This window comes from Meles meles, chromosome 20 (genome assembly GCF_922984935.1).
Source record: "Meles meles chromosome 20, mMelMel3.1 paternal haplotype, whole genome shotgun sequence".
Lineage (NCBI taxonomy): Eukaryota > Metazoa > Chordata > Mammalia > Carnivora > Mustelidae > Meles > Meles meles.
This window is the reverse complement of record NC_060085.1, coordinates 12,434,735-12,449,705: the sequence shown is the minus strand read 5'-3', so window position 1 is coordinate 12,449,705 and position 14,971 is coordinate 12,434,735. Positions and strand designations below refer to the sequence as shown.

The 14,971-nt window shown below is 45.0% G+C and overlaps 1 protein-coding gene across 3 annotated transcripts in view; it reads right to left on the bottom strand.

Annotated features, from left to right (window-relative positions):
- Positions 1-1,092: 1,092 nt before the first annotated feature.
- Positions 1,093-14,971, bottom strand: part of LOC123932269 (cytochrome P450 4F3) — a 49,186-nt gene continuing 35,307 nt past the window's right edge. For all 3 annotated transcript variants that reach the window (XM_045990038.1, XM_045990039.1, XM_045990040.1), the window contains exons 4-13: positions 14,131-14,184; positions 13,911-14,038; positions 11,949-12,070; positions 10,928-11,198; positions 9,235-9,301; positions 8,913-9,042; positions 2,396-2,529; positions 2,234-2,298; positions 1,960-2,042; positions 1,093-1,554 (exon numbers count right to left, since the gene is read on the bottom strand). In XM_045990038.1, coding sequence (XP_045845994.1) covers positions 1,377-1,554; positions 1,960-2,042; positions 2,234-2,298; positions 2,396-2,529; positions 8,913-9,042; positions 9,235-9,301; positions 10,928-11,198; positions 11,949-12,070; positions 13,911-14,038; positions 14,131-14,184 — 1,232 coding nt within the window. In that variant the 3' untranslated portion in view covers positions 1,093-1,376. The remainder of the gene's footprint in view (positions 1,555-1,959; positions 2,043-2,233; positions 2,299-2,395; positions 2,530-8,912; positions 9,043-9,234; positions 9,302-10,927; positions 11,199-11,948; positions 12,071-13,910; positions 14,039-14,130; positions 14,185-14,971) is intronic.

The window sequence follows — 14,971 nt, the reverse complement described above, 5'->3', positions numbered from 1 at the left end:
GTCAATGAGGCCTTAAATGACTCTCAAAATGGTATTAGGTATTTTAACCACACAAGATGAAACATTGCTGAGCGTAGAAACAAAATGTTGGGTATGAATTTCAGATATCACCGAAATATTCCAGATATCACTAAAAAGATATCACCAAAAGATATTGCTAAAAGATACAGATATTCAAATTGCACTTTAAATTATCTCTCTCTCTTTCCTTTAGCGACTGGTTAAACTCCTGGACTGGAGAAAGATTTTGGTCAATTATCAATGTTTTGGGGTTTTTTAGGCTTCTCTTTCTTATTATAATATTAACCTTATTTTGTTGTCCTTTCTGATGTCTTCCTGCCGGGGGCCAAGACTCCTTCACTGCCATAACTTCCAGCCAATAGATAACCCTTTCTACTCAAGGAGGTTCACATTTGTTGTCTACCCTGGATTGGCAGCCTCTGCCTTTGGTAACTCCTATTTCCAACTGACCAATGTCGACCCAAATGTAAGGACATCTCCATGCCTCTATTCAGCAGGAAGAAGTTACAGAAGAGAAGCCTTCCACCCTCAGCAACCTTAAAGATTTAAGGGCCAAAACTGTTGGGGGTTGGGGGGGGGGGGTGATGTGAGGAACTAAAGCAGGAGGAATTGTAGATAAAATTAAATTTCTTTATGACCTGCAGCCCATTGGCAAATACTTAAAGCAGGCAGAGTATACATTCCTCCAGGAAACATCCAACTATCTTAATATTAATGCTCTGCAAGAAGGGGGAAAAAAAAAAAAACAACCTTAGCTTGATAATACGTAGGCCTCTAGTATCCTGTGACTCCTTACCATAGGGAACTCAACTTAGAAATTTCCTTTTATCCTTACCTCCCCCAAGTCACAAAGTATATAATCACTTGCTCCTCACAGTCCCAGAGCAGGGGCTCATGTCCTTGTGCTTTAATAAAATCACCTTTTTGCACCAAAGATGTCGAGAATTCTTTCTTGGCAGGGGGCTCTGAACCCCAAACTTCAAACCACATCATATGGATGGAGCGCTGGCAGGAGTCTGGAGCCCCCTTGCCAGGTGTTGAATTGAGAGAAACCACCTGGAGAGGCGAGAGTTTTAGCATGCTTTTATTTGTTCTATTTTCTATCTGTTGATTGGAAATCTGGAGTAACCATAGGTTTGATTCTGAGAGAACCCGCAATCAGCATGGGGCCTGGAGCCTGGAAAGGCTGTCAGGGTCTTGGGCTCAGACACCAGCCTCCCCTCCACCCCGCCTCGCCCACCCCTGCGTGCCCACAGGTCTCGGCGCCCCCTGCTGGATCTCTATGAGGCTCGGACAGAGGAGATGGCCCAGCTTCATTCCCGGGAATCCGCGAAGTGAGGCGTGTAGGGTCTGGGTCACCGGGGTGCCGCGCTCAGCGGCTCCACGCGCAGCCAGAGTCCGCCCTCCGCGCGCAGGATCAGCTCCGGCTTCCTGCGCGGCTCCTCCTCGCCCGGCAGGACCCGGAAGCGCAGCAGCGTCAGCGCCAGGACCACCTTCATCTCGGTCATGGCGAACGTCTGCCCAATGCAGTTCCTGCGGGCACCAGAGGGGGCTCTGACTCGCCAGGGACCCCAGCAGGCCCCATGGCGCCCAGAACCTGGTCCCGGACCCTTTGCCCCGCCCGCAGGATTCCAGGAGGGGAGCAAACCGTGCCTGGGACCCCCATGTGGGCTTGCCTATCCCTGAGCTTGGCTCGGACCCCGGCCCTGGACTCAGGCCAGCAGACAGGGGGAAGGGGCGCGGCCCACACCGCAGACCCCTGGTTGGACCTACCCTACTCCCACTTCCCAGACCCTTACCTCTAACCTCTGGAGGAGGGGAGAGAAGGAGAGCCATCCTCAATTTCCCCGTTTCCCGCCCCACAGCCTTGTCTGGGATCTCAGTCCCAGACCCCTGCCCCACCACCCCATTCCCACCTCGGATGCACCCTGAGCTCACCTGGGCCCCGCGGAGAAGGGAATAAAAGCCAAGGGTGACCTCTCTTTGATGTTTTCTGGGTCAAAGCGAAAGGGATTGTATACCTAAGGGTGGAGAGAGGCAGGGCTGCTGGTTGGGGTTTCCCAGGACAGCCAGCTTGGGAGAGGCGGACGTGTATGGTGGGGGGAGGTGATGTTTGATTTACCAGGTCAGAACCCTGCGCCCTCCCTTATGTTCCCCTAGGGGAATTGACAAGGAGGAGGGTGGGCTGTGGGTTTGGAGGGGGAGGCAGCACCTCAGGGTCTGGCCACACAGATGGGTTGTGGTGGGTCCCAAAAATACTAATGAGGCAGGTAACACCTGTGGGAGACAAGGAGCCAGTCAGGAAGAGTTTCCCCCTGCCTGATGGGCCCCTCTTCCTGCCCAGGAGGCTCCTTCCCCCTGAGGTTGTGGGCACCTTTGGGGATGACCCGGCCATCTGGGAGTACAATGTCCTGGGTACAGCAGCGGGAGATGGCTGTGACTGAGGGATGCAACCGCAGACTCTCCTTGATGCACATGGTCAGGAAGGGCAACTGGGTCAGGTCGTCCCTGAGGAAGCACCCCCAACAATTATCCAGGCAGCAAAAACATGCCCCATGAGATCCCCTCTCCCTATACCAAAATAAATTCCAGATGGATCAAATATCTCTAAACTCACTGAGTTCTGTACATTAAACATGTACAGCTTTTGATATGTCAACCACACCTCAATAAAGTGGTTTTTTAAAAAGAAAAAAGAAAAGCAGCATCACAGAAGTAAAAGGGAAAATTTAGCTGGGTGTTTTTAGAAGGTTTTCTGAGCAAAGCACAATACCCAAAAGCCAACCATAAAAAGTTTTACAAATTTGCATAAAAATTACATACTGTTTATTGCGAGAGAGCAAAATCAAAAGCCAAACGTGTAAGAAACAACCAAAACACAGCCAAAGTTTATCATGGTAGTAGAGATACTAGCTAATGCAATTAGACAAGAGCAAAAAGGACAGTTAATGCAATCTGAAAAGTGGGGGTAAATGTATCATTTTTGGCAGATAGTGATTCTATGCTTAGAAAACACAAGAGAATACACCAGAAAATTTTATAAACATTGAAGATAAAGTAAGGGGGTTGGATTCTTTTTCTCTGATCCCCTTCAAATTGTGTAGTGATTTCAATTTTTAACAGCTGATATCATTAAGTAGTTCAAACTGGAAAACTATAAAACACACCCCTCTGACTCAACACCATTCATTTCCCATTCTCACAGTTTGCCTAGGTTCTTATTTTTTATTTGTCCTTTCAGAGTTACTTTTTGCATTAAAAAAAATTTTTAGAGTAGAATATTATATATTACACACACTGCTCTGTATTTTTTCATTCAACAATAGAGTAATCTCCTCTTGTATACTTCCTGAGATTTGTGTCAAAAATAAAGACAGCCTTGGGACACCTGGGTGGTTCCATCATTAACCATCTGTCTTCGACTCAGGTCATGATCCCAGGATCATGGGATCCAGTCCTGCACTAGGCTCCTTGCTCAGTGGGGAGCCTGCTTCTCCTCTGACTGCCTCTCCCTCTCCTCCTGCTTGTGTTCTCTCTCAGTCTCTCTCTCTCTGACAAATAAATAAAATCTAAAAAAAAAAGAAGAAGAAGAAGAAGAAGGACATCCATATTCTGGAACTATAAAATAATTTCCCACAGTTTCCTCTAGAGCTTTTAAGACACTTTTATTTTTTATTTTAAATATTTGATTCCATCTTGATGTTATCTGTTCAACACATGAGGATCAGGTTGAATGAACTATTCTCTGGGTAGCTCCCCAGTTAATCCAAGAGCTTTTTTAAAAAAACTTAATATGGGATTCCATACTTAGCATTTACTATGTCCACTGGACACAAAATTTATATGTATATTAAAAAAATTAGTTTTCCATGTTGAAATAATAATCAATTAGAAAAGATAAAGGAAAAAGATTGATGATGATGATGATATAAATACCTGGATTAAGCTTAGCCCCCCCAAAAAATATAGAGATTGAAATCCATATGTTCTAATGAATTTTTAAACTTCTCTTGCTACAAATAGAAGATATAAGTCAGCATGGCAACAGAAGTATCTTAGGGTTAATTTAACAAAACATGCATAAGATATCTCATTTTAAAATTTAGATTTTATTAAAAGACTAAAGAGTATTCAGATATCCAAAAATAGGAGTATTCCTTCCACAGTCTAGGATGGTATCTGTTCATATCATGAAGTAATCCATTTCCACAAGTCAATCATATATTCAACTCAACCAATAAAATATATTTAGTTCAAGTGAAAATCTACCAGATATTTTTAGGAACTTGATAACCTTACTCTAAAACATTTCTGGAAGGATAAAAGATCATGAAGAATTAGGTCAATTTAAAAACGAAAGATTGGGGGGCGCTTGGATGGTTGGTTGATCATCTAGCTCTTGATTACGGCTCACGTCATGATTTCAGGTTGTGGGATGAAGCCCCATGTCGGGCTCCATGCTTAGAGCAGAGTCTGCTTAAGGCTCCATCTCCCTCAACCCCTCCCCATCTCTCAAATAAATAAATAAATATTTAAAAATAATAAACGTAAAGATGAGGGGGTGCCTGGGTGGCTCAGTCAATTAAGCATCTGCCTTCAGCTCAGGTCATGATCCCAGGGTCAGGGGATCGAGCCCCAAGTCGGGCTCCTTGCTCAGTGGGGATTCTTCTTCTCCATCTGCCACTTCCCCTGCTTCTGCTATTGCTTGCTTTCTCTCTCTCTCTCTCTCTCTCTCAAATAAACAAAATCTTTTTTAAAATTTTTAATAAAAAATAAAAATGAAAGATTAAGGAAGAGAAACTCACTCTACCAGACATTAAGAGCTATCACAAAGATACAGTGATCAAACACACACACACATAGTGTGGCTGTGCTGCAAGAACAGGAAAGGATACTCATGCAACAGAAGCTGTGAGTAAGTGAAGCCTTACCATCTCGTAAGGGAAGCCCACAAAACCCTAAAAGAAGGACAGACAGTAGGGCTGTGAAAGAAAGTTTAGACAAATGTGTCTCCATAAAAATTAACCAAAAGTGCTCCCTCAAAAGTAAAAGGCTATCTTTTGCAACGCAAGACAGAAAAGGATTACTTTTAAGTGAGTCATTATAAGTAAATATGAAAAAAGAGAAAAACTCAGAGAAACAACAAAAAAGGTGAGTACCGCTCACATAAAGTGAAATACAAATGGCTTATCAATGTGCACAGAAGGACCTGAATAGACATTTTTAAAAGAGGACACATGGATGGCCAAGAGGTACATGAAAATGTGCTCAAAATCACTAATTATCAGAGAAGTGCAAATCAAAACTACATTGAGGTCTCATCTCACACCTCATAGCTGTTAGAATAGCTGTTATCAGAAACACAACAGATAATAAATACCTATGAGGTTGTGGAGAAAAAGGAACACTGTGCACTGCTGGTGGGATTGCAAACTGATTCAGACACTGTGGAAACAGTATGAAGTTTCCTCAAAATGATTAAAAAGCAGAACCACCACACTATCCAGCAATCTCACCTCTGGGTAGTTATCCAAGAAGATGAAAACTCTTAACTCAGAAAGTGTATTGACTACGATAATACTGTAGATAATCACACTGTATTTCATATTTGGAAGTTGCTAAGAGAATAGGTCTTAAAAGTTCACGTGACAAGAAAAAAAATTCCATAATTACATATGGTGACAAATATTAGCTAGAATAATTGTGGTGATCATTTGTAATATATACAAATATCAACTCATTTGTTGTATACCTAAAAGTAATAGGATGTATGTGTTATACCTCAATATTAAAAAATTTTGGGAGTAGCCCCCCAAATGTTCAAAAGATGTTAAGACTCTTAATTTAAAGAAACATTCCTAAAAAGAGGAAATATGAAAAATTGGCTAAGATTTAAAATTCAACACAGGGGCACATGGGTGGCTCAGTTGGTAAGGCAACTGCCTTCAGCTCAGGTCATGATCCTGGAGTCCCAAGATCAAGTCCTGCATTGGGCTCCCTGCTTGGCGGGGAGTCTACTTCTCCCTCTGATCCTCCGCCTTCTCACACTCTCTCTTTCCCTCTCATTCCCTCTCTCAAATAAATAAATAAAATCTTTAAAAATAAAATAAAATAAAATTCAGTACAATAATAACAAAGGTAAAGGTATGAGAAAGCTGGCAACATCAACTTCAGTGGACAGGAACAGATTTGCAATAGCTACTAAAATGATAAAAACTTGGACTGTCTTTGACTCAGGAATTGCCCTTCTGGAAATTTGCACTGGAGAGACATTCACATGTGTAAGCATGGGTCAGTGTTCACAGATGTTGACTACCCCATATTTATTTTATGAAAAGATTAGACACAATCCAAGTATCCACCAATGGGAGATGTTTAGATAAATTATGGTAAAGCCATATGGTAGAATATTACACAGCAATCAAGAAGGAGGAACTAGAGCTCTGAAGCCCTATCACACACTGCAGGCTGAAAGGTAAATCAGCACAGAGACTCTGGAAGGCAATTCATCAATGTCCAGTATAACTGAGAATACTAACATGAGTGACCTCATAATGGGGTGAACCAAGTAAACTATGGACAGCTATGTAGCACACAGAAAGAAAGAGCTGCAAGACACATGTTGAGCGAATAGAACAAGTCACAAACTGTATGTATATGGAAATGCAAAATGTGTTAAGGACAAAAAGATGAGAGAGAGAGAGAGATGACAGATAGAGATGATAGAGAGATAGACAGATGTCTGGATAGACAGTTATGGAAAGACACATGATAAATCAACGAATCTAGAAATCCCTGGGGAGAGAGGAGATTCAGCTGAGGGGAGGACGTCAATGATAACTGTAGTCTTCTTTATGTCTCAGAGCAAGAACTTGTTCTCATCATTGTTTTTGCAATTCAAAACTACTTTTCCAACACTTGTGTTTTAAGAAAATGAAAAGATCTCAAAGACTCTTAGCTAACCTGTAGACCTTAATTCCCATTGGCGGGGGTAGGGAGATAGTTTTCATGTAGGTATCAGGATAGTCGTCTTCTGGAAGGACACACAGGAAATCATTAACAAGAGTTACTTCTAGGGTGAGGATTAAGAAAAACTTCATTTCTATTATAAACCTTCTCTTTCTTTTAAAGATTTATTAATTTATTTGAGGGGAGAGCGAGGCAGGGAGAGAGAGAGAGACTCTTAAGCACATTTCATGCTTAGTGTGGAGCCGGACATAGGGCTTAATCTCACAACCCCAAGACCATGACCTGAGTGAAAACCAGAGTTGGACATTTAACCAACTGAGCTACCCAGGTGCCCTGATTATAAATTCTCTTTTTATACACCCTTTTTTTTAACCAAGTGTATAGTTTTTTATTTTTTTATTTTTTAAAGATTTTATTTATCAGAGAGAGATCACAAGTAGGCAGAGAGGCAGGCAGAGAGAGTGAGAGGGAAGCAGGCTCCTTTCAGAGCAGAGAGCCCGACGTGGGACTCGATCCCAGGACCCTGAGATCATGACCTGAGCCGAAGGCAGCGGCTTAAACCACCGAGCCACCCAGGCGCCCCTAACCAAGTGTATAGTTTTGTTTGAAATCTTGGTTGAAACAGCATAAAAGTGTTTCTCTACTCTACCTCACAGAGCTGCTATGCTGAGTGAAGGCGTGGTGTGGAAAACGCTACCTTCAAGATGCCTGTCCAGTCCAATGCCTGCTCTACATCCCTATGCCCCTGGCCTGACCCAGCCCTCAAAATCCCCTCCCCAGTCCCCATGCTACAGCTTGTCCTCTCCAGTATGTTCCCCAACTAGCCCTAGAAAGATCTTCCTGGTACCCAGATCTGACCTGTCCTCCTCCTGCTCAAATAATCCCAAAGTCCCCCCATTGCCCTTGGGTTAACAATTGAGGCCAATGACATTGATTCTAAAGTCTCCTACAACCAGTCTTTGCTACCATTTCCCAGTCATGTCACCTCACCATGAGTCAGTGTCTCTTTCTCTTTTTATTTCTCTCTCCCCCTGTGTGTCTGCCTGTCTGCCTCTCTTTCTCTTTCTCTCTTCTCCCTCCTTCCTTTTCTCCTTCTCTCTGTCTCTCCCTTTCTCCCTCTTTCCCCCTCTCTTCTCCCTTTCCCTCTTCCCTTACTCTACTCCTCTTCACTTTTGCCCACTTTGTTTTCTTGAACTAACTGCACCCTAACAACACCCAAATATCTACCAATCATCACTCAGGGTCCCAGCAGAGGCACTCTCTCTACCCTTAGACTTGCCTCTCATACTCTCCACCCTAGTCCAGCCCATGTGGACCAGGAGTGTCCTGACCTGAGACAATTCCCCCACAAGTTTGGAGCTCTTGGAAGACAAGGGCCAGGGCTGGTCCTTCTTGGGTCTCCAGCACACGGAATGAGCTAGTATGAATTGGAGAAGGTACAGAACTGGGAATGGAAAGGTAGGGTGGCAGTGTTCTCTGAATGGAGGTTGGATGGATGAAGGTGCTGCTATTCCTGGACAAGAATTGAATGATTTTAAAACCACGTATCCCCTATGAATCCTGAACTGAACAATATGGAAGGAATTAGAAGGCAAGAGAGAAGCAAACATTTAAGGAGTGAAGATGTTCAGGACAATTGATTTAAGAGAGAATAGTAAGAGAATGGAATGGAAGTTCCCTTAATGAAAATGAACTAAGTGTCACCACCAGCCTTCACACATTGTCACTATTCTGTCAGCAGCCCAAGTCTTTCTCAATTTCCCCTGCTCTCCAGACTGGGTACAGATCCTGCCTCTGAGCTTTGCTCCTATTCTCACTAAGTAATAATGACAGAATTAACCAAAAGATTCTTCCCCTTCCCCAGCTGGGGAACAAAACCAAACGGAGAGGTTCAGGAACAAACCATGATGACCTGCACTCACCATTCAACCTCTTGAAGCTCACGGTCCCTCAGGAGCTCCTGCACCTCCTGCCGGCAGCGCTCCTGGTATTCTGGGTGCTTTGCAAGGTTGTACAGGACCCAGGAGAGGCCACTGGCTGTGGTGTCGTGGCCTGAGAAGCAGCCAGACAGGCTTGGGTCTCAGGTTCTGGTGCTTGTTCAGCACCAGAAGGTGGACAGCGCTTTTAATTAAGGCCCCCAGGGAGGATGGGGTGGGGTGGGCTGGTTCAGGGCCCACCTGTCAAGTTCCTCAGATTGGACAGACCCCTGCCCCACCCCCCATAGTCCCACACTGGGAGGCTCACCCTCAAACATGAAGGTGTCAGCCTCTGCTCGGATGTCCTCATCTGACAATTGTTTTCCATCTTCATCCTGGAGAGAAATAAGACATGCCCCCCCACACACACCAAATCACATCAGCTCTGAGAGCTCCTGAGTCTAACCTGAGACAACCTCTGAACCTCCATCATCCATCCAGAGACCCAAGCCCACCCTGCATTCGTACACCTCCTTTGTTCACTATCACCAGAGACCTCGCACCACAGCCCTCCTCCCAGGCCTCTTTACCCCATCCTTTGTCCCTCATGGGAGGAATCAATGATTCATGAATATTTTCATGTTTCTACATGATGAAAACTTTCTGGAAAAAAAAAAGTTATTGGCAACCTGGATTACAGGAGATTGAATGACAACTTCCCTTGGAAGTTAGAGATTGAGCATTGCTCCAGAGACATTTGCTCACATTCTAGAAGAGTAGACCCAGAGATTCCTCATCTACCCTGGCAATAAGCCAATAGAACCTACAGACATTGCCTTCTCAGTGAAAAGGACTTGCTTATACTTTATTTTATTTTATTTTACTTTTTCAGTGTTCCAAGACTCATTGTTTATGCACCACACCCAGTGCTCCATGCAACACGTGTTTTCCTTAATGCCCACCGCCAGGCTCACCCATCCCTCCACCGCCTCTCCTCCAAAACCCTCAGTTTGCTTCTCAGAGTCCACAGTTTCTCATGCTTTGTCTCCCCCTCCAACTTCCCCCAATCCACTTTTCTCTTCCTTCTCCTTTTGTCCTCTGTGTTATTCCTTATGCTCCACAAGTAAGTGAAACCATATAATTGACTTTCTCTGCTTGACTTATTTCACTCAGCATAATCTCTTCCAGTCCCATCCATGTTGCTACAAAAGTTGGGTGTTCATCCTTTCTGATGGAGGCATAATACTCCATCGTGTATATGGACCACATCTTCCTTATCCATTTGTCCGTTGAAGGGCATCTTGGTTCTTTCCACAGTTTGGTGACTGTGGCCATTGCTGTTATGAACATTGGGGTGCAGATGGCCCTTCTTTTCACTACATCTGTATCTTTGGAGTAAATACCCAGTAGTGACTTGTTTATACTTTAAAACTCTGTGTGTGTGTGTCTCTCTCCCTCTCACTTGCACGCACTCACGCACACACCACACACACACACCCACACACACACAGAAGAAGAAGGGGCAGATGTGTCAGCAGTCCTTCATAAGTTCCAGGATTAATAATGTAGAGTTACCGCTCCTGTGAGGAAAGCATGCATGCATGTACACATACAAGCATCCTGTAGGTCTCAGAAGAATTTCAGAAAGAGGAACCATGCCTACAAAGTAGCCTTTCTGGCTACTCTTACTTTTGTGAGCAATAAATGGGCTTCTCTGATCTAGGGTTCTGGTATATAAATACACACACACACACACACACACACACACACACACACACACACGAGACTACCTTATTAAGTAGAGTAAAATCTCAGGCCCATCCCACTGTCAGACTTAACAGTCCACTGCAGGCTGCATTCCCCATAGTCTTCTCTAAAACATATCCCTAATCCATCCCTCCCTTCCTCAAGCAGCTTCCATGGCTCTCCATTACCCTCAGGATCAAGTCTAAATTCTTCAATTTGAAATTTGAAATCAAGGTCCATTCTACCTCTTATATTCAGATCCCAGAGAAACACACCTTGGTCAGCAGGAGGACATCAATAAAGTCCAAAGTCTTGGTCTTAGCCTTGGCCTCGAGGAAGTCATCAACACCCTGATCAGGGAGAGTGCGGCGTCGCTCCTGGATAACAGCATCTGTGAAGTTGTGCACCAGGCGGCAGGCTCTGCGGAAGCGCTGTCCATCTGGGGTGAGGTAGTACAAGAAGTCCGTGTGCAGGAGGATCTGCTGATGCCGTTTTGCCACGAGGGCACTGAGCTCTAAGATGGCAGCAATATATTCACTAGGCTTCCTGCAGGTTGAGGACATAAAGGAGGGCAACAACTTAGCTCACCTCAACACTGAGAAAAGGCCTCCTACCAGAAGCTGGGAGCTACCTCCCATCAGAAAACTGAGTTAGCAGAAAACAGATGGCCCCACAGGTACTTGGTGGGGATGATCCAGGAGACATACCTCTCCAGAACTTCTTCTCTCCCTGGTTCCCATTTCTGTGAACTGCCTCCATGCCCCAGGCACTCCATCCCAGCTGAGACATTATGCATTTCTCCTCTCTCTCCATACAGCTCAGACTTTACCTTCTCTCATTTGATCAATGGACCCAGGCGCCTCCCTACTCTTGAATTCAATTTCAATACCACCCACCATCTACACAGCAATTGGTCCTCCCTAGAGTCAGATGTCCAAGAACAGCTTTGACCATGACCCTCATCAGCTCACTGCCTTCCATGATATGGAGTGGCATATGAATAAAGTTCATATGCCTGTGTCTACATCTTGAAAGTCCTTAAGATACAGCCCCACCCAACTGCTCCACCCTCATTCCCAAGGTGGCTCCTCACTGTGGCACATGATTTGCTCATCGTGGCCCCCTGCCCTTTATCAAACATTTCTACCTACCTGAAAGGATCACTTTTTCTCTTTCCCTTCCTTGTCCTTCAATGTCTACTTCTGATCCATCTCCTCCAGAAAGTCCTTTCTGATTGTGCTGATGAATGTTCCCTTCCCCCATCTATGGCTTATGTTCCCATTCCCAGAGACTCACTCCTGGCAATTGCTGTCAAAACTGAAGACACATTTCTGTAGACTGTCCAGGGTCATGAGGCTGATGTGTTCAAACATGTCCAGATGGTTGCTACCCTCTGACACCAGGCACTTCCACTTGGCCTGGGAAGAGAAGGAGGAAGAACTGGGGCTGGAACCTGCCTCCCCTGAAGCCCTCCCCAACACCAACCACCAAGATGGAATCCCCCATACCCAGCCTCTTGGCCCCAGGCACCCATCCTCAAGGAGGACCAAGCCTGGGTAGAAGTAGAAACTGTTACTATTAAGGCGCCATGCCTGGGAGTTCGGAGACCTGAGTTCAAATTCTGGCTCTGCCTCCCATACTCTATGTGCCCTTGGTCAATTCTTGCCCTCTCTGGTCGCCACATGCCAAAGCTTCAGTAACAGTTAAGATGACTTGGTTTGGTGAACAATAAACCAGGTTGGAATCCCAGCTCCACTTATTAGCTCATGTGCTAGCTGTGTGAACATGGGCAAGCTCCCTAACCTCTTGGAACCTCATTTTTATCATAATGGACGAGATTATCTCTACCTCATAGAGTTGTGAAAATCAAATGAGACACCATATGCCGTGGAATGTACACACAGCTTCTGGCATATAGCAAGTTCTGAATAAGTGTTGATTTTCATCATTTTAATTGTTATAAATTAAGAAAAGGTAGTCCGTGGATAGTCCTGGGGCCCTGAGTGCCCCTGCCCATTCTAGTTGGTATGCCAAAAAAATGCAAGGCCTTGATGTTCTTTACTTCAGCCATTTCTCAGAATTGTGTTTGCAGCAAACACCCTTAGTGATAAGGTAATATTTCCCTCTGGACAAATGTCAGACTTCCTTCTAATTTCCAAAAAGTCATAGAGTCCCTAAATCTAGTACCCCTGCCCTGTCATGTGACATATTGCATAAACATTGAAGCCCACCTGTGTTGGCCTCATGGGATTTGGTGACTTAGAGAAAAAAATGCAATCAAGAAGTATGTGTGTTTGCTGTACTATGAGTAATAAACCATCTTTTGTCTCTGAAACAGGAGTCTCCTATCTTCTGACAGAATCCACAAAATGGTAACAATCTCACTCCTCAGCTTGCAAGTATGAAAAAAAAATCCCAGGCACTTTGCAAAAACCCCAACCTCCTTTTCTTCACTTCCCTATAGCCACACCCTCTGCAATGTGATTTTTCAGCAATTTCCATTAAGAGGTGGAGCCATTTTCACTACCTTTTGATTCTGTACTGATCTTTTGCCTTGCTTTGACCAACAGACCATGGTGAAAACAATGAAGTGACCTTCCTAAACCTAGATCTCAAGAGGCATTGAAACTTCCTCTCCGCCTCTTGGGACTCTGCCTCTGCCATGTGAACAAATCTGAGATGCCTTCTGGAAGGAGAGAATCACATTAAAGAAAGTTCAGTTGTCTGAGCTGAGACCATCTTAGATCAGCCTGCAGTCAGCCAAGCCCCTAACATGTGAATGCCCAGATCTGCAAAGTATATACCTGACCCACAGCTAGTGAAAGGTACATGTGACCCCATCCATGTCCAGAAGACCCTGACAACTGACTCATAGACTTGTTAGCACTAATAAACCCTCATCATTTGAAAACACTGATTTTGAAAGTGGTTCATTATTAATTCAGTAATAACTACTGTATGATGTTCATAACATTCAACTGTGTCTCGGGTTCCAAGGCTTCTTTGCAAGGGAAACATAAAAACTAACATCTTCCAAGAACCTACTGTGTGCCAGGAACATGAATATATTACATTATCTTGACCCACCCTGCAATGTGGGGACCATTACTCCCATTTTACAGCTGAGAAAATTGAGACTCAGAGAGGAAGAGCAATGGCATCAAAGTTAATCTAGAAGAGCCAGTATTCCAGACAAGATGTCACAGAGCCCTCATCACCACCAAGACATCAGCTGGGACCTTGGGTTCAAGAACTCACATGCATGACATTCACACTGCCATTGAAAATCTTCACATAGGGCTTCAGGATGTTGAAGTGGAAGGCAGGTGTCAGCATGCGGCGGTGGCTGCCCCATTTGTTACCAGCACTCAACAGGAGCCCATCCCCTAGTAGAAACAGCAACGAGGAGTAGGCAAGGGCAGTGCCTTCTTTTGGCCCCCAAGGTTGTCCCCAGTCCCCTTTACCCACAGTTACTCACCCAGCCAGGGTTTCAGGAAGCTGTAGAAGACCATGTCCTTGGGTGCGATGGCAGCTGACATGAAGGAGGACCATCAGGGTTCATAAGAGGGGAAGGGGAAGTGCTTTGGTTTGGGGGGGGTAGAAGCTGCCACCAGGGGTCTCCATACCCACTCCAAGCCCAGCATAGCAGGGATGGAAACAAGGGCAGAGGAAACAAGAGAGGAGTGGGGAGGTGAGGGGAGACCAGACCAGGCTGCACCTCAGAGCAGAACAAAGGCAAAGCCTGCAGACATAACCCCATGTACTTAGATGCACCTTAACATGGCACAAAACACCCCAGCATAACTTGACATGGCTCCTACCTGGTCCAATGTGTTCAAAACACCCAAACACAAGTCAGCACTCCACAAAATGCCTTTGCAGAGACCTAGGACACCTCATCTGTCCCAGAACCCCTGACATCTCCTGCAACAACTGACATGGCCCCACCATGTGTTAACACGTCCTGACATGAAACAATGTGCATAACACACATTGACAGGATGCGACATGCTCTGACATGGACCCAAAGACAACCTGATACAACATCAGTGTGTCCTTCAGACGGCCTCAGACAAGACTTAAATATGACCCCACTAATGTCACAGCTGTGGACTAGGTATGACACAGACGTATCCCAAGACAGGCTCTGGACAAGACTCACAGAAAGCTTCAGCATTTCTCAGAAGGATTCTGGGTCACGGACCTCAGACAAACCCCAGACATGGCCCAGACATGACCAACAGGAGAACCGGACATCTCAAATGGCATCTCGGACAAAAACCAGACAGAACCCACACATGTCTCAAATATCCTTGGCC